The sequence below is a fragment of the Ursus americanus genome, chromosome 33 (assembly GCF_024610735.1).
Source record: "Ursus americanus isolate L20-20 chromosome 33, mUrsAme1.1.p, whole genome shotgun sequence".
Lineage (NCBI taxonomy): Eukaryota > Metazoa > Chordata > Mammalia > Carnivora > Ursidae > Ursus > Ursus americanus.
The window spans coordinates 13,464,881-13,483,191 of record NC_142159.1 but is presented as its reverse complement, the minus strand read 5'-3'; the positions used below and the strand labels follow the sequence as shown (position 1 = coordinate 13,483,191).

Genomic DNA, 18,311 nt, shown 5'->3' with positions numbered 1-18,311 from the left:
GGTAGGCACATCCTCCCTGCGGCTGGGGGAGAGCTCCGGAGCAGCCTCAGGTGTGAGGTGTTGGAAAGGCCCCCTCTCTGCTCTCCTGGCCCAGTGTTTTCCTCTCCTGCCTCACCCTCTGCCGGTTGAGCTGGCCCAGTCCCAAGGAAGAGAAGCTCAGGACAGGAGGTGGCCAATTCATGCCCTGAGCATACCTGTCCTCTCTCTGAGCAGCTCCCGGCATGGGCAAAGAGAAGACCCACATCAACATTGTGGTCATCGGCCATGTGGATTCGGGCAAGTCCACGACGACAGGACATCTCATCTACAAATGTGGGGGCTTGACAAGAGGACCATCGACAGGTTTGAGAAGGAGGCTTCAGAGGTGAGGTTGCTCTATCTGAGCCTCCCTGCCCCTCCTTCCTAGCCTTGGTTTCCCCGGGAGGGGTGCCTCGTTGTGGGGGAGGAGACTGCTCACCTCTGCTGAGCACCTGCTGGGCTGGTAGGTGCTTTCCCTCTCAGTCATGCCAGGCAGGTGGCGTGGCTGCCATTTTCGAGGTGAGACAAATGAGGCTCAGAAGGGTTAGACAGCTTGCCTGAGGATGGTGCCAAGGTTTAAATCCCAGTGTGACACAGATGTCATGCTGTATCTCAGGAGCTAAAGCTGCCATTTAAAGGGGAAAGGCTTTATTTGCCATGCATCTACCAAGAACCTTAGGGTAGCCCCCATGGATACAATTGTAGGTGCAAGCAAGCCTTGTCCCCTAGAAACTCCTGGTCATATACCCTTTGGTCTCACAATAAGCTCGGTAACAGCATGGGTGCTGTGGAGCCCAGGTCACAGACAATGAACGTGTCCTGAGAGACCTTGAAGGATTCCCGAAGGAAGGGACCTCCTCTGAGCCTTGAGGAAATGGAGCAGGTGTCCGTGAGCCACAGGAGATTGGAACAGCAGGTGTAAAGCACCTGCAATGGAAAGTCGTTGCCTGGCAGGACAGGGGACGTGGGCCTTGAGTGCCCTGCTAAAGAGCCTGGTCACTCTCCCTGCAGCAACTAAAGGATTTCAGGCATGGGAGTGATGGGAATCAGGCAAGATCTTTTTAGGAAGAGCATCCTGGCTGCAGCAAGGGGAGAGCAGGCGAAGGGCCCCATGCTAGGGGCTGGGAAGCCAGCTGGAAGGTTGTTGCTGTTGACCACGGGAGCAAGGACGGTGGCCTGGGCTCAGGCAGCAGCAGTGGGCATGGAGAGTGGAATCCATGGCTGGGAAGCCAGCTGGAAGGTTGTTGCTGTTGACCACGGTTGTTGCTGTTGACGGTGGCCTGGGCTCAGGCAGCAGCAGCGGGCATGGAGAGTAGAATCCAGGGACGTGGAGGTGGGGAATCCACAGAACTTAGGAGTGAGCTGTAGGGAAGGGGAAGCTGTAGGGAAGGAAGAGGAGTTGAGGGTGGCCCCCAAGTTGCCCACTTTGGAAACTGGAAAGTCAGCGAACACCAGGGACAGAGCTGATCTGGAGTCCAAACAGGTCTGCTCTAGATGTGTGAAATCTGAGGTGTCCACAGGGCTTTCTGTGCTCACATCCAGGGGGGCAGCTGAGTACTGACGTATGGAGCTCAAGACAGAAACCCAGGTTGGAGACTAAACCACGGGAGTGAGCTGGAATGGGTGAGGGACAGAGCCCTGGGGTGGGTGGAACAAGAGCCCGTGCAGGGGAATGAGAAGGGAGAGCCAGGGAGGTGAGTGAAAAACCCTAGAGTTGAAGAAGGCTCGGACAAGACAGGAATAGTCTGCAGAGCCAGCTGCTGCAGAGATAGAAACAGGACGGAGACGAAAAGGCAGCAGGTCATGCACCAGTGCCGTCAGCTAGTCTCCTAATCTTGGCTTCCTCAGGTATAGTCAGAATTGTTGCAGGAGCACTTACGTGGCAGGGGCTGCCAAGGAAAGCTTGAGAACTGTGAGAAAGAGACTGGTCCATAGCCAGTATGGTAGAAGCACAGCCAAGAACACTATGGAAAAACAAATGATCTCCTGTGGTGGTTCTCAAACTTCCTGGTCTCAGGAACCCTTTGCATTCTTAAAGGCACCCCTATGAGTTTATGTAAATTAGATCTATATATTTATGATATTGAAAACTAAAACTGAGGTTTAAAAATGCTTAATTCACTTAAAAATAATAGTAATAAACTCCTTATACATTAACCTAAGTATCACACTTTGTACATATGAAAATTAAGTCTTTTCCAAAACAGAGAATCTTGGGAGGGTGACGTTGTTTTACATTTTTGCTGGAATCTTTAATGTCTGGCTTAATAGAAGATAGCTGGATTCTCATCCGCTTCTACAATCAACCTGTTGCGATTTCACTGGCCATGTAGCCTCTCGAAAACACCACTGCACGATGATGAGAAAATGAGTGAGGGGAAAGGCAAATAAGGTCTTTGCATTATAGTGTTGACCACACAAACTCCAAAAGGTATCAGGGTCCCTGAACCACTCTTTGATAGCCGCTTATCTAATGAGTATTCTAAACTGTAACGGACTTCATAAAATAGAAGTTCCTACAGTAGCAAAAGTTAGGACCCCTGGGTTCTGTTTCTATCTTTTAATAAACTAATTAGTTTCCTTGAGGAAGCCCCCTGGTCTCTGGTCTTTCCTTTTCTCCACTCTGCCCTCTAATTAGAACTGAAATGAACAGATGCTCAGGACCCCTGAGCTGGCAAGTGGTAGAGTTTACCCTAGACCAGCATGTTAACTTGAATATGCTACCGACTTTTGGTAGCCTTTTTTTTTTTTTTATCAGTGCTGAAAGCAGCTCAACTTTCCCAGGCTGCCAAGGGTAATTATCAATCACAGATACCATTTAACATAGGGTAGCGGTTAAGAGTCTGAACTTGAGTCTGATGCTTTGCAGTTCAAATCCTGACTCTGCTGTTTATTAATCCTATGATCTTGGGCTAGTCAGTTAATTCCTCTGTTACCTCATCTGCAAGATGAGGATAATACTTTACTAAGTTGTTGTGAGATTGAGATAACCCGTGTGAAGTGCTTATAAAAGCACCAAGCTCAGGGTCAGCATTACTTACGTGTTTGCTATTACGGATTTGAGGGCTTGCTGACCCTGTGCCAGGTCCACATGCCCGCCTAGGCACTTTATCATTTGGCCCTGGGTCACTCTGACTCTCAAACCAGCTCTGAAAGAAAAACTTAATTATACAAGTAATACATTCTATTGTTTGAAAAATTCAACAGTCTCTCCATACACTACCCTGTTACCATCCCTCTGACTCCCAACTCATTTCGGAACTTCCTTCCTGGTTGATGGGCAGCTTTGGGTATAGGGGTGACCCTGGGGTTTTCCGTCCTGCTCCCGGCCCAGGTGGGCAAAGGCTCCTTCAAGTATGCCTGGGTGCTGGACAAGCTGAAAGCAGAGCGGGAACGTGGCATCACCATTGACATCTCCTTGTGGAAGTTTGAGACCAAAAAATACTACATTACCATCATCGACGCCCCAGGGCACCGTGACTTCATCAAGAACATGATCACAGGCACCTCACAGGTACCTCCAGGGTCGTCTTGGCTCTGCTTCGGGGGTGGGCAGTGGGCGTCCCAGGCCAAGTCTGAGCCGGGCCTTCTTCCCTCTGTCACTCGGGCCAGGCAGACTGTGCTGTGTTGATTGTGGCAAGCGGTGTGGGTGAGTTTGAGTCCAGCATCTCCAAGCACGGGCAGACCCGAGAGCATGTACTGCTCGCCTACACGCTGGGTGTGAAGTAGCTCGTCGTGGCGGTCAACAAGATGGACATCACAGAGCCTCCTTATAGCAGCGCACGCTTCGAGGAGATCAGCAAGGAGGTGAAGGCCTACATCAAGAAGATCGGTTACAACTCCGAGGCTGTCGCCTTTGTGCCCATCTCGGGCTGGCGTGGGGACAACATGATAGAACCCAGCACCAAGGTGAGAGCCGACTGGGACGGGGCTAATTAAGTGCAACATTTAAGCTTCTTCGAGAATGTGATACCCAGGACTTACAGCCTGCTTATGGGCCAACCACTGTGAATGACCCCCGTTTTACAGAATGAGCAGAGGTTACTGGAGACCACACAACTAGTAAGCAATCCGCTGCATCATGCAATGCAGTATTTAGTTACACGTGGTGATTAACTTCACTGTTTTTAAGATTTTATTTCTTTATTTGAGAGAGAGTGAGAGAGAAAACACAAGTGGGGAGGGGCAAAGGGAGAGGGAGAAGCAGACTCCCCACGGAGCAGGGGGCCCACGGCGGGGCTTGAGCTCAGGACTCCGGAATCACGACCTGAGCCGAAGGCAGATACTTAACCAACTGAGCCACCCAGGCTCCCTGGCTATTAACTTTAATAATTTAAGTCAAATGAAGTAATTTCAGTTCCTTAGTTGTATTAGCTATGTTTCAAGTGCCCCACAACCACATGTGGCTGTCATATTGGACAGTGAAGTTACAGAATATTCCCGTCATTGCAGACAGCTCTGTTGAGCAGTGCCAGCAGAGCCTGGAATTCTAGTCCATGCTCACAGCATCTAAGCTACCTCTCTAGGCAGGCTAGGAAGTGTGGGGGCGATGTAAATGTGTCTAAGGTATAGTCACCGTGCTCACGGATCCCAGAATGTAGCAGCATTGAAAATTCTTAAATGAGTGTCTCCCTACAAAGGAAGTCTAGCTCTGACATCACATCAGGGGTCAAGCCCCAGCTTTCTCCTTTTGCCCACAGTAAAGAGGTAAGAGAGGAATTAATACTCTGGGGGTTAGGACTCACTTCATGGGACTGTGAGAATTAAATGGGAGACTCCGGGGGCGCCTGGGTAGCTCAGTTGTTAAGCATCTGCCTTCGGCTCAGGGCGTGATCCCAGCGTTCTGGGATCGAGCCCCACATCAGGCTCCTCCGCTGGGAGCCTGCTTCTTCCTCTCCCATTCCCCCTGCCTGTGTTCCCTCTCTCACTGGCTGTGTCTTTCTCTGTCAAATAAATAAATAAAATCCTTAAAAAAATAAATGGGAGACTCCACATGGAAATCTGTTCATGCGTAGTTGGTATTCAAATGCTAACTGCTATCCCTTACTATTTTACTGCCTAAAGCCTACCTTTTCTGTAACTGACTTTAGGATTCTTAGCCTTTTCTTCCACATGTACGTAGCATAATCTTTTCCTGATTATATATATTTTTAAAGATTTTTTTATTTATTTGTCAGAGAGAGACAGAGAGAGAGCACAAGCAGGGGGAGTAGGCAGAGGGAGAAGTAGGCTCCCTGCTGAGCAAGGAGCCATATGTGGGGCTTGATCCCAGAACCCTGAGATCATGACCTGAGCTGAAGGCAGATGCTTAACTGACTGAGCCATCCAGGCCTCCCTCTTTTCCTGATTATAAAAGTAACCTCTGACATTTTTACAATGAGCCTTTCATGCAGATATAAAGCATAAGCTTCATGGGTTATAGATAACCTAGTTTTCATGCAGTCCTTTCTAGATATTCACAGCTGGACTCAAACTGTATGTAATTTTGCATAAAACTCTTTATTTTTAAATTTTTCTTTGCTATTTAAACATGTTGAATACTGGGGCACCTGGGTAGCTCAGCCAGTTAGGCATCTTCATTCAGCTCAGTTCATGATCCTGGGGTCCTGGGATCGAGCCCCGCATCCCTGCTCAGCAAGGAGTCTGCTTCTCCCTCTCCTTCTGCCCCTGCTTCCCTTTCATGCTGTCTCTTTGTCTCTCTCTCTCTCTCTGAAATAAATAAAATCTTAAAAAAAAGTACACATGTTGAATACTTAGTGGGTGTTTTACATTGAAGATCACAGAGGTACAGTAGACTGTGTAGCCATATCCATTATTAAGTGAAAATGGTATTGAGAAATTACTATGGGCCGGACACCAGACTAAACACTTTACATGCACAGAACCCCATGAAGAAGGCATTTTATTCCCATGTAAAATAAGAAAGCTCGGACACAGCGTAGGTCAGTAATAGCCCAAGGCCCCCAGCTTCCAAGAATATTATTTCTAGTTTTATAAAAAAACTGCCATAAGCACCTTGATAAATAAATCCTTGCATGTGTCCTTGATAATTTAATTAGAATAAGTTCCTAGTGAAACAAAGGGTAGGCATGATCTTGGGAGTCTTCTGACACATATTGCCCAATTGTCCTTGGGAAAGATTAGAGCTACCGCTGGGCAGTGTGTTCCTTTGAATGGTACTTCAATATTTGCATGCTGGGCACTGTCCTTGGTGCTGAGGGTGTGGTAGTTAATGAGATGCAACACTATGGTCTTCTGGGGGTGGTGGTAATGGATGATTACAAGTGCTAAGAAAAACGTAAGGGTGAGGGAGGCATGGTATGAGAGTGTTACTCTATATTGGGTGGTGAAGTAGGGGGGCTCTTCTAAAGCAACAGAACAGAAACCTGAAGCTTTGATGCCCATTTCCCAAGTATCACCACATAGTTCAGCTAGTGAGACAAGGGGATTTCATTCTCCTGTCCCTTTGGGTATTTATTAGGCATCTTGTATGTTCTAAAAGATTTTATGTATTCATTTGACAGAGAGAGAGAGAAGAGAGTGCACGTGTGCGCACACAAGCAGGGGGAGGAGCAGAGGGAGAGGGAGAAGCAGACTCCCCACTGAGCGGGGAGCCGGGTGTGGGGCTTGATCCCAGGACCCTGGGATCATGAGCTGAGCTGAAGGCAGATGCTTAACAACTGAGCCACCCAGGAGCCCCATATCTAGTATGTTCTAGATGCTAGAAGAACAAAGCATGCAGTCAGTGGACTAGATGATAGATTTAGGGTTTAACCTCTACTCTCAAATACCTGTGACATCAGAGACCTCAGTTTCCCCATTTTTAAGACGGGGATAATGCTGACCTCATAGGCTTATTCAGGCCTTTGAGCTGGCATAGGGTCAAGTGAGTTGCTAAGTTCATCAAACTAATAGAAGAGCTTATCTTCACCAATGAGGCGGGTGTTTGAGCGGGAAGTTGGCCCACAGAAGGAGGCCAAGGGCGGGTCATTCCAGTTAACTGGAATTCCAGTTAACTGATACATCTCTGAAGGCACAGATGATGTCTCTGGTGAGCTTTGGCCAAGGTTTTTAGAGAAGTACATATAGTATCTACTTAAAAGGCATGTATACAATGCACTGTCATCCTTAAGGTTATCTTCTGGAAGGCCTTATGTTCAATAATGCTGCCCTTGCTTAAGATGTTGGGGAACATCTAGTCTTTAGAAGATATAAGTGTTGGAGTATTTGAGTCTTGTTTTCATTCTCTTTCCTGATGCTTACTTAACTGTGCTGCGTGTTTTCTCTGCTCCTCCTGTGTAATGAGCAGATGGAATGAGACCTAAGAGCTAACCAGATTCAAGGAATCTCTGCTTCCTAAAACTATTGGCTCAAGTGAGGGGCAACACCTGCAAGACTTAGAGTAATGGCCATCATTTTGTGGGTGTGTAGTACATGTCAAACCTTGTGCTTGGTGGATTGTGTGTGGTCTTTTGTGTCTTTACTTGAGCCTGAAAGGTAGGTGGTGATATCTGTTTCACAAATGAGGAAGCTGAGGCTCAGAATGCATTAAAAATTTGCTTGAGGGGCGCCTGGGTGGCTCAGTCATTAAGCATCTGCCTTCAGCTCAGGGCGTGATCCCAGGTCCCTGGGATCGAGCCCTGCGTCGGGTTCCCTGCTCCACTGGGAACCTGCTTCTTCTTCTCCCACTCCCCCTGCCTGTGTTCCCTCTCTCGCTGGCTGTCTCTCTCTCTCTGTCAAAAAATAAATTTAAAAAAATTGCTTGAGGTCTCATGTTAAATACAGGTTGGTTGGCACCTGGGACAGTTTCCCTGGAGCCTAAACAAGCTGCACATCTGATGGCTTTTCCAGATGTCCTGGTTTAAAGGCTGGAAGATCACCAGGAAGGAAGGAAACGTGGTGGGCATGACATTGCTAGAAGCACTGGACTCCATCATGCCCCCTGCCCGCCCTACAGACAAGCCCCTGCGGCTGCCTCTGCAGGATGTATACAAGATTGGGGGTGAGTACATGCTATGTAGGGGTGCTTGGGGTTGGGGGCTCACTGAAGTCTGACTGCTGACAGCTGTGGTTGCTCTGTCCCCCCAGGCATCGGCACCGTGCCCGTGGGCCGGGTAGAAACAGGCTTCCTCAAGCCAGGCATGGTGGTGAACTTTGCCCCCTGCAACATCACCACAGAGGTCAAGTCTGTAGAGATGCACCACGAGGCCCTGGCTGAGGCCCTACCTGGAGACAACGTGGGCTTCAACGTGAAGAATGTGTCGGTGAAGGACATCAGGCGGGGCTACGTGGCAGGAGACAGCAAGAATGACCCGCCCTTGGAAGTGGCGAGCTTCGTCTTCCAGGTGAGGAGGCCCATTTAAGGGGAGTCTCCTGAGACAGCCATACTGTCCTATGAGCAGAAGGGTTCACTGGGTCCTTCAGGAAGTGGGCACTGAGCATAGGCTCCATGCTGGGCTCTTGACCAGCAGTGTAGGTAGAGTCAGACTATCTGGGTTAGAATCCTGACTGCAGCTTACTTGCTGCTTTGCCCTTGAACAAAACAATGCAATTCGATGGTCTTGTTAGTTTCCACAGTATGGTCTTGAAACCTTAAAGCAATCGTTTTCAAACCAGGTGGATTAGAGTCACCTGGGAAGTGTTGCAAAAATGCAGATTCCTAACATTCTTCCCAGGGGTTCTGGGGAGTGATTCAGTAGACATGGGTGGAACCTGGGAATCTGTATGTTAGAGCAGGTGTTTCCTCGGCCCAGAGTTGGAATGTGAAGGCTGTTCTGAATGCAATCTGGCACATTCTTACTTCTGCCGGTGGAGGCTGGCACTACCTCACAGTGAGCTTGGGAGCATTACACGAGGTGACGATATGTGAAACAGCTGACTTGGGGCCAACAGGTCACCTAACAAGTTAGTTAGCTGCTCTTGTAATGCATTTTTCTAAATGGCAGGGGAAAGTAGTTCATAAGTAACATGTATGTGTGTAGGTTTTAGTATCATTCATCCCCAGCTCTGCCCCTTCCCTGCTATTTCATCATGGGTAAATTATCCAGGCTCTCTGCTATGAGAATTAAATTGGAATGCATGAGATATGCTTGGCACAGAACTTGGTATACTCTATAAATGTTCAAATGCTCACTGTAATTTAAAGTGTGTCCAAGGTGCCTGACCCCTTAGCTGTTTAGGGCTACCTCCTCTGGAGGATGCTGGGCTAATGCCCTCCCCCACTCCCATCCCACCCTGGGCTCCAGGTGATCATTCTCAACCACCCTGGCAGCATCGCAGCTGGCTACTCGCCAGTTCTGGACTGCCATACGGCCCACATCGCCTGCAAGTTTGCAGACCTCAGGGAGAAGATTGACCGGCGCTCAGGCAAGAAGCTGGAAGACAATCCCAAAGCCCTGAAGTCTGGGGACTCAGCCATCGTTCAGATGATTCCACGAAAGCCCATGTGTGTGGAAAGCTTCTCAGAGTACCCGCCCCTTGGTAAGTCCCGACAGCACCTGGCTCCTGGAGCTTCCCCTTCCTCCTCCTGGCTCCCGTGAGCCAACATGTCACACCCAAGCCAGGCTGCAGAACCTGGTCAGAAGGACCAGAGTTCCAGGTAAGAAGGGCCCTAAAAAAGGAAAGTGGCTTGCCTAGTGTCACACAGCAAGGAGGGGCCACTTTAGAGCCTTGTTACTCAAAGTGTGGTCCATGGACCTCCCAGGGCATCCCCTGGAAGGTGGTTAGAAATGGAGAACCTCAGGGGCACCTGGGTGGCTCAGTCGTTAAGCGTCTGCCTTCAGCCCAGGGCGTGATTCCGGAGTCCTGGGATCGAGCCCCGAATCAGGCTCCCTGCTCTGCTGGGAGCCTGCTTCTTCCTCTCCCACTCCCCCTGCTTGCGTTCCCTCTCTCACTGGCTGTCTCTCTCTGTCAAATAAATAAAAATAAAATCAAGAAAGAAAGAAAGAAAGAAAGAAAGAAAGAAAGAAAGAAAGAAAGAAAAGAAAAGAAAAGAAAAGAAAAGAAAAGAAAAGAAAAGAAAAGAAAAGAAAAGAAAAGAAAAGAAAAGAAAAGGAGAACCTCAGGCTCCATCCAGACCTGCTAAACTCACATCTGCAGTTTAACAAGTTCCCCAGGTAATCGGAATGCACATCAATTTGAGAAACCTTGACTTAGAAGAGGTGAATAAAGCAGAGATTAGCAGGGATTTTCTTCTTCCTTCTTATTCTTCAGTGTGGTGGTTTTCAAACCTGGTGAATAATCAGGACCACTGATGGGGACCCTATTAAACCAGAGGCTCAGACCCTGGTAGATTCACCTGGTCAAGGCAGCAGCCTAGAAGTCTGTTTCTTAGATTTCCCCAAGTGTATTATGCACGGCTAGGTTTGAACAATTAACCTAGAATGTTCTGAACTCAAATACATAGGGAGTAGGCCCTTTTATATGGTGCCTGCTCTGTGCTAGATGATGGATATTTATAAACAAACAAGTCCTTACCATCAGGGCCTCCCAGTTAATGGGGAAGGGGGTGAATTTCAAAAGGCTAATTTTAGAGGCGGGCCACAGAGGCTGCCACATGAATCTTGTAAAGCTGGTTTAGTTCTTTCTACCGCTGCCAAAAATACTATGAGGTTGAAGCCAGATGCCAAAGCCTTGCCCTCTGTAACTTGAAGTCAAAGGAGCATTCAAGAACCCCCAGGAGAAGCATTTGCCAGATTCACAGTTGAATGTAAATGATATCCATCCTTGTCGTGATGGGCACAGAGAAGGTGCTAGTTGCTTGGGGGCTGGGAACATTAGTATGTATGATAGGGTAGCGGGTGCACCAAAAGCAAGTTTTCCCTTATGGAGGTAGGACAGTCCAGTGGCTAAGAATATAAAGTGCAGTGTGAGACTTTCTGGGTGTTCAACCATCACAGCAAAGTGATCTTCTACTTCTTTGCCCCAGTTTCCTCAACTGTAAAACAGATATAATGAGGTCTACTTTGAGTTGTTGAGATAATTAAACGCACTCATATGTATAATTCAGAGTATCATTTACTTGACCTCCCAGTGTCCTATAGCTTGTGCCCTGGTAGTGTTCTCCACCTGTTACTTCGTGTCCTGTGTCCTAGGTCGCTTTGCTGTGCGTGACATGAGGCAGACGGTGGCTGTTGGGGTCATCAAGGCTGTGGAGAAAAAAGCAGCGACTGGTGGCAAAGTCACCAAGTCTGCCATGAAAGCGGCCAGGAAGTGAGTGGTGACTGCTACTCTAGGACTTTCTGGGCAAGGGGCAGCCCAGGAGGAGCCACAGCTGGAAAAGAACGGCTCAAGGAGAAGCCTTAGACATCCTCTTCTCTTGCTGAACAGTCTTAAATCTGCCCCTGTTCATGCACTTTTCTTTTTGCTGACGAGTTTGAGGCATAGGAATAAAGCACAGCAAGTCTTTTTGCCTCTGTCTCTACTGACCTTGATATTGCAAACAAGGAGGAAGCAGGTGGGGTGCTCAGTCTAATTCCACCCCTCACCTTCCTTCTGGTGCCTGACTGGTGCAAGAACCAGAGAGCTAGCTAGGGTCCCAGGGAAGAAAAGGTATAAAGGGGAAAGTCTAGAGCAGCTTTTGTCCCTGGCCAAGTTCATCAGTTCCTAGAACAGGACTCTGGCGTTAAACTGCCTGACTTAAATAGTGTCTATAAAAGTTACTGAACCTTCTGTGTGCCTTGCTCATCTGTAAAATGGAAAGATGACAGTATCTGCCTCCACAGGGATATTGAAGTTTGAGTGAGCTGGTACCTGCTGGGCATGGTAATCAGCTACTCTCACTCACATGGTGTGGGCACTGGCGGCAAGTGAGCACTATTATGGGGAAGTTCTGTTGAAAAAAAGTTGAGGGGAGAGGAATGAGCCTGAGATTTTAGGATGAACTGTTTTATATTTCCTACGTACATATTTCCCTCAGGTTACTTTTTTAACTTCAGTTTGACAGTTTGAATCACAAAGTTGCAAGAGGCAATTTCACCCAGATTCCCCAAATCCTATTTTCCATTTTCCCCCTGAATTATTTAAGAGTAAGCTGCAGACATGATGGCCCTTTACAGTGAACACTGAAAATCCAAGAATATTCTGTGATATAACCAAAGTCAAGTAATCAGAATGAGGACATTAAATTAACACGGGTACACTTCTGAAATCTGCAGACCTGATTCAGATTTTGCCAATTATTCCAAAAATATGCTTTATAGCAAAAGAAAATCCGGGATCATGTGTTTTGGAGCACATTTATTCCAAGTTTTGGAGCAGCCCCTCCCTCGGCACTGTTCCTCCAAGAGGTTTGGTTGAGGCCTTGGCTCTAGGCTGGCTGGTGGCTGCCTGATGGCAGAAGCTCAAAGGTGTGGGTTGGGAAGAGGGGGGTGTCTCTTTGCTCTCCTCCATCAGCCCAGCTTTCCAGAAGTCCCTTGTATCACTACTGGATGAAACCAGGAGAGCCTGGGGGCTTTTACCTAGCAACAGGAGAAGGGAATGTGGCAGCAGAAGCGTGAGGCTTGTCTCCTTTTCCGCCAAAGCCCTTTGCCCATTTATTCCTGTTAAACTGGAGGATTCAAGACCAGGTTCTGCCTGGGATGTGCATCCTGGCAGCCCCTCAGGCCCTGCTGCTGAGGATTAGTGTAAACCAGGAAGCCCTATTATTGTTTGCGATTGGATCCTGTCAGAAACTAATCTGCAAGCCATTTTTGTGCGTGCAGGATGACTCTGTTGATTATACACCATATGTCTAACACTTTCTGGGGTAAAGGGTTGTTTGGATCTAGTGGGTTTATATTAAGAGTAACCCCTTATTCCGAGCTTAACTGTGTGCTCTACAACAATTTAATTTTCACAACAATCTCCCAGGATATAGTTACCCATTTTAAAGCTGAGGAAAACTGAGGCTGAAAGAGGTCTAATTAGTAACCTGCTCTGGGTCGCCTAACCATGAGCTAGCCAAGACAGGGGCATACTGTCTCTACAGCTCAGAACGCCTAAGCCATCACTGTTCTAACTGTATAAATTCCATTTGTTTACATTGTCACCGAGTAAATTATATACATTATAGTTTGCATAACTGACTTCACTTAGTCCTTTAAGTCTCATCACGCCAAGAACCACCAGGTCCGGAGACTGTGGGAGGGAAGGGCGCCCATAGTAACCGGACGTTCAAGGAAAAGCCGGTCAGGGAGCTTTAAAAATCGTTCTTGGAAAACCCGGGTCCCGGTGGTCGGCGGGCGTCGCCGGCAGTTGTGGGCGGTGCCCACCAGGCCGAGCCCCGCACTGCGCCGCGCCGCCCCCGCCCCTCTTCCTCCGCCGCCGCTCTCTGCGTATCCTGGGGAAAGAGCCCGCCTCCCGCCCCATAAGGCCCTGGGCCGGAAGCTTCACTTTCTCTTCCTGTTCTCCACCATGGCGGTGAGTAGCTGAGGCCTGGGTTTGCTTGCCTTCATCCGCCTTCATCCACGGCGGGCCGAGGCCTCGGGAGCTGCCTCGTCCGCGGCCCGAGAAGAAGGGAGCCCGCAAGGCTGGCCGTGCCGAAACTGGCAGAGCCATGCGGGCCGAGGGCGCCGAGCTGAACCCTGTCGCTTCCCCTCCCGCCCTCTTAGGAGCGGGCTCGGGGCAGCCGCCGGGCGGGCTCAGAAGTGCGGCCCGTAAGCTGCAGGGAGGGCGAATGGAGCGAGCGGAAGGGCTGGCCCACGGTATCCGGACCTGTTACCCGTCCCGGGGACTTGAGACTTGCCGGGGGCTGGGGAGCCTCCTCCTGTTTCTCCGCTTGGGGAAGGCGCTAGGTTTCTGCCGCGGCCAGCAGGCTGCTTCGGGATGGAATGGGGGACGTCTCTCAACCACGTGTTTCCTGTTTCCCTAGCGTTTAAATTGTTTTCTCCGCCGTTGGCTTTATAGTGCGGACGCGCTCTGACACCTTACACGCTGAACCCGTTGGGGTTCATCCTTTCCGTGTAACTTTAACTCCGGTACCTGTCCTAAGTTTCTGTTAGCCCATTCCGTGCTTGGAGGAGGAAACCAGATCCCGAGCTGTCTTCTGCCTCCCACACAAACACCGTGATACTTCTTAAACCCTTAGGGCTTTCGTTAGGAGACGGGATGAGCCGAAATAGGTATGCTGTGCACACAAATGCTGGACTCCCGGCTGTGGTGGGACTGGGTGTTGACTGTTGCGCTTCCCTTGTTGCAGCAGGATCAAGGTGAAAAGGAGAACCCCATGCGGGAACTTCGCATCCGCAAGCTCTGCCTCAATATTTGTGTCGGGGAGAGTGGAGACAGACTGACCCGGGCCGCCAAGGTGCTGGAGCAGCTCACAGGCCAGACCCCCGTGTTCTCCAAAGGTGAGTAGTGGCAGTCGGGGGAGAGGACCCGCGGCTGGTTATGCCTGAATGTTTCCTAATTTACCTGGCGTCTAGCCTGTTCAGTGCCCATCTTGAAAGTGACAGTTGGTGTCCCTTAAAAGCATTACTTTACTGATCTACCCAAGAAGTGTCTTCCCTTCAAGATCGGGTTTGGTGTTGGAATACCAGGTTTTTAAGGTAGAGATTAAGCTAGGACTAGTGCCAAGTAGAGACTTGCTAGGGAAAGTTGGGAAAGTTAGAAATGTTGGGAATGCAGTAAATGGTATTTGGCTTGATTCATATTTGGAATTTATAGGCTACATTAAGAACAGAGCTGTGCATCTACACCAACTGTGTTCAGATCCTGGCTCCATCATTTGCTGATCTGACTTTGGACTTTCTGGGTCTCCGCTTCCTTATTTACATAAAGGGGATGGTAATACTTAATAAGATTGTGAAGGATCAAATGGATTCTGTGAAGAGCCTGCCATATACCAAGCTCAGTGTAGACATTAGCATTGTTTTGTTGCTTTTGTTTTTGAAGTTCCATTGCTTTAAGGTAGTGGAATATGTTAATTCTTGTGTTCAGATCCTGCCTTTTATTACCAGCTGTGATTTGGGACAAGTTAACCTTCCAGAACTTCATCTGTAATATGAGCATAACATTACGATAACACTTTAGAAAATCTTAGCTATTTTCAATAACATTTTGTTTTCTTTAGAACTCGATGATCCTGTTTCTTTCTAGTGGCCTATTCTGGCTGTGAACTTGGCCCATCCTGAGACTTAGACATTATGACTTCAAGCTCTTTTTTTTTTTTTTAATAAGATTTTATTTATTTGACAGAGCGTAAGCAGGGGGAGCACAGGGAGAGGGAGAAGCAGGCTCCCCTGCTAAGCAGGAAGCCCGGTGCATGGCTCGATCCCAGGACCCCAGGATCATGACCTGAGCCAAAGACAGATGCTTAATTGACTGAGCCACCCAAGTGTCCCACCTCGAGCTCTTAATTGCCTAAGTGTGACTGAGGACTTGAAAGTTGAAAAATGAGTTTTCTGTGTTATAGATGAAACCAGATGTAGGTGACACTGGTTAGAACGCCACCACTTAGGATGTGGGTAGATACTTTATGTCTCTTAGGAGTTGTGGAGATGATGTTCTGGGAAAGAGGTGAGTGCAGTGGGAGTGTGATACCTGACTCCTTGTTTCCCCCTGCCCGCAGCTAGATACACTGTTAGATCCTTTGGTATCAGGAGAAATGAAAAGATTGCCGTCCACTGCACAGTCCGTGGGGCCAAGGCGGAAGAAATCCTGGAGAAAGGTCTAAAGGTGAGGCTGATCCCCTCATGGGATAATAGTAAAGAGTGCCGACATAACACAAGAAGATAATTACAGTGGTGATAGTTTACATTTTGTACTGTCTTGGGTGCCTTGGCTTTTTAATTTTGTTTTATATTTTAATCTCTAAAGGGAGTTTCCTGCACTCAGCAAGGTTTATAAACTGTTTTTAATGATTTCTCTGGGTTTTTCCATGCCTTTTAAATGTTGGGAAAGTTCTATGAAATCCATCATTGGAATGTGATTTGGTGTCGTGGAAAAATGATGAGTTTTTGTTCAGGATCAAATTGCATCTCTGGGGTGCTGAGTGTTGAGGACTAAGCTGGTAATCTGGGGGGGATTTGAGTTGACAAGGAATGTGATCGCTGCGTTTTTTTCTCCTTAGGTTCGAGAGTATGAGTTAAGAAAAAATAACTTCTCTGATACTGGAAACTTTGGCTTTGGGATCCAGGAGCACATCGATCTGGGGATCAAATATGACCCAAGCATTGGTATCTACGGCCTGGACTTCTATGTGGTATGAATATTTAATCTTTTCTACTCCTGGTCTGTGAGGAGAGTGGAGTCTGCTACTCCTTTATTTTGTGTGTGCTATCTTGATGTTCAAATGTTGGATTGAAGCTTTAAGTGTTGTCTGCCTTTGTGTTCTGCCCCTTGGGAAGATGTGCCTCGTTTGTGGCAGGTGTCGGGATACAGCGCTGAACTAGATAGACGAGATCCTGCTATTTCGAAGCTTATAGTCTAGGATCTAGCAAGCACCAGTATGGCTTAGAGGTGGAAGAAGGAACTATTCCACCCATTGGATTGAAAATTTGAGGCAGTTCTGGTGCTGTATTTGGTGTGTGGGTTGGCTGTACTGAGGCTGCTGTTTTCCCAGCTCCTTCCCTTAGACCTTGGGGATAGGGTGGCTTCCATCCAGAGGACATAGATGCGAGTTTGGTGATGTGGCTGTTTGCTCAGTCAGGATAGGGGTTTCAATGTAGAAATGACCATTTGTGTTACTGCAGTGTGTTTGTCCAACCATAAAACCACATAGCAAAAACCAGAAGTCCTGACTAGTGTGGAGCCTGAGTCATGGCAGCACCCTTACTAGATTTGAGTATCTAAACGCTAAGGAGAATTAGGTGCTCACAGGGGAGTTTGAGAACAGCAAGCCTTTAAGAAGCACTTTTGAACTGAAGCAGAAGAAAAGAATAACTATTTCTTTGTGCTTCTCAGAATCTTAAGTTTTCCATAATGCACATGTTATAGTAAAAAAAATTTTTTTTAACGTTATTTTAAAAATGTGCTTTGGAGACTGGGGAGCAGTGATGGAGAACCCTTAGCTACCATTGGAAGTTGGGCAGGGAAGGGGGGAGGTACCGCAAGTTCCAGCCTCCAAAGCAGACCTACAGTGTGGTATGTTGTCGAGGATGCTGCTAACGGATTTATCAGACCCTGAGATCACGGGTCTTTTGCTCTGAAAATCATTGGGCCACCAGGTGACTCTCGAAGATCGATATCCAGTGTGTGAGTCTTGTCCGTCTACTCTTGACTGTGAGCTGGCTAGGTGACTGTTGGTTATTCCTGGGACAGGTGCTGGGTAGGCCAGGTTTCAGCATCGCAGACAAGAAGCGCAGGACAGGCTGCATTGGGGCCAAACACAGAATCAGCAAAGAGGAGGCCATGCGCTGGTTCCAGCAGAAGGTAAAGCTGATTTATCTCCGGTGAACTGGTGGAATGTGGTGTTGGTGAATGGAGTTGGGATTTGGGGATGCAAAATCCAGCATCATTTGGTGGGTAGTTTCTTTGAAGATCGAGAATTTGGGCACCTTGACAAATGTGGGCTTCCAGGGTTGGTGGTTTGAACACCCAAAATCAGGCTTTCTCCCCACCCCCATACATGCAGGTAGCTGGAAGGGGAGGAATATGGCTTTAATAGGAGCCCCGTTTTCTCAAGGTATCGTGCAGTTCAGCACAGTATAGCAGTTGTTAAAACCGGCCAGTTTCCTGTTTAATTGAGAAGGGATGTGGGGTTCAGAGCTGAATTCACGTTATCAGATGTGAATTCTCAAACGTTAGCCATTGCTGCCATCTTTGCTGTTGCCTCCTGTTGTGAAAAAATAAAATCTCTTCTCTTTCAGTATGATGGGATCATCCTTCCTGGCAAATAAATTCCCGTTTCTATCCAAAAGGCCAATAAAAACTTTTCAGTGAAATGTATATTACTGTTGTGTGTTCTGTGAAAGGAGCCTGGCCATATTCAAGTCCCTGGACCTCAAGCCACTTAAAGCTTCGATGGGAATAGCTGGTAATGACCCTGTTGTCCTCTGGATGCCAGTGTTTCCTGGCAGATCGAAGTCCGAGCTTCGCATCATAGCCTGTGCTCCCCACATCCTTGGGGTTAGGCTGTGGTGGTGCAGTAGTCACATGGAAACTGGTTTTAGAGGGGAGGGTATGATTGGGGCTGGGGTTTGAATATAGAGCTTTGGTTGAAGGTCGGGTGCAGTGCTCCCATGTTCCAGGAGGCTCCCCTCTATTCGGTAACTCTGTTCTTCACTAGAGATACACCAGCACTCATGTCTGATGAAGGGGATCACAGGCTTTGGTGTGTCATGTCTGGGATTAAATTTTGGTTTAACCGTTCAGAC

General features: G+C 48.1%; 2 protein-coding genes across 2 annotated transcripts; both read left to right on the top strand.

The window, feature by feature from the left end:
• Positions 1–221: 221 nt before the first annotated feature.
• LOC123782237 (elongation factor 1-alpha, somatic form-like) lies at positions 222–11,233 on the top strand. Its single transcript, XM_045782300.2, has 7 exons — positions 222–364; positions 3,353–3,532; positions 3,631–3,927; positions 7,870–8,020; positions 8,107–8,363; positions 9,264–9,498; positions 11,112–11,233. Exons 3-7 carry the CDS (start codon positions 3,769–3,771, stop codon positions 11,231–11,233), a joined length of 924 nt encoding a protein of 307 aa, XP_045638256.2. The 5' UTR covers positions 222–364; positions 3,353–3,532; positions 3,631–3,768.
• A 2,112-nt stretch (positions 11,234–13,345) lies between these two features.
• RPL11 (ribosomal protein L11) lies at positions 13,346–17,883 on the top strand. The gene is made up of 6 exons (XM_045782438.2): positions 13,346–13,416; positions 14,195–14,345; positions 15,566–15,672; positions 16,067–16,198; positions 17,257–17,367; positions 17,805–17,883. The coding sequence occupies exons 1-6, from the start codon at positions 13,411–13,413 to the stop codon at positions 17,832–17,834; spliced, it is 537 nt and encodes a 178-aa protein (XP_045638394.1). The 5' UTR covers positions 13,346–13,410; the 3' UTR covers positions 17,835–17,883.
• Positions 17,884–18,311: the final 428 nt, after the last annotated feature.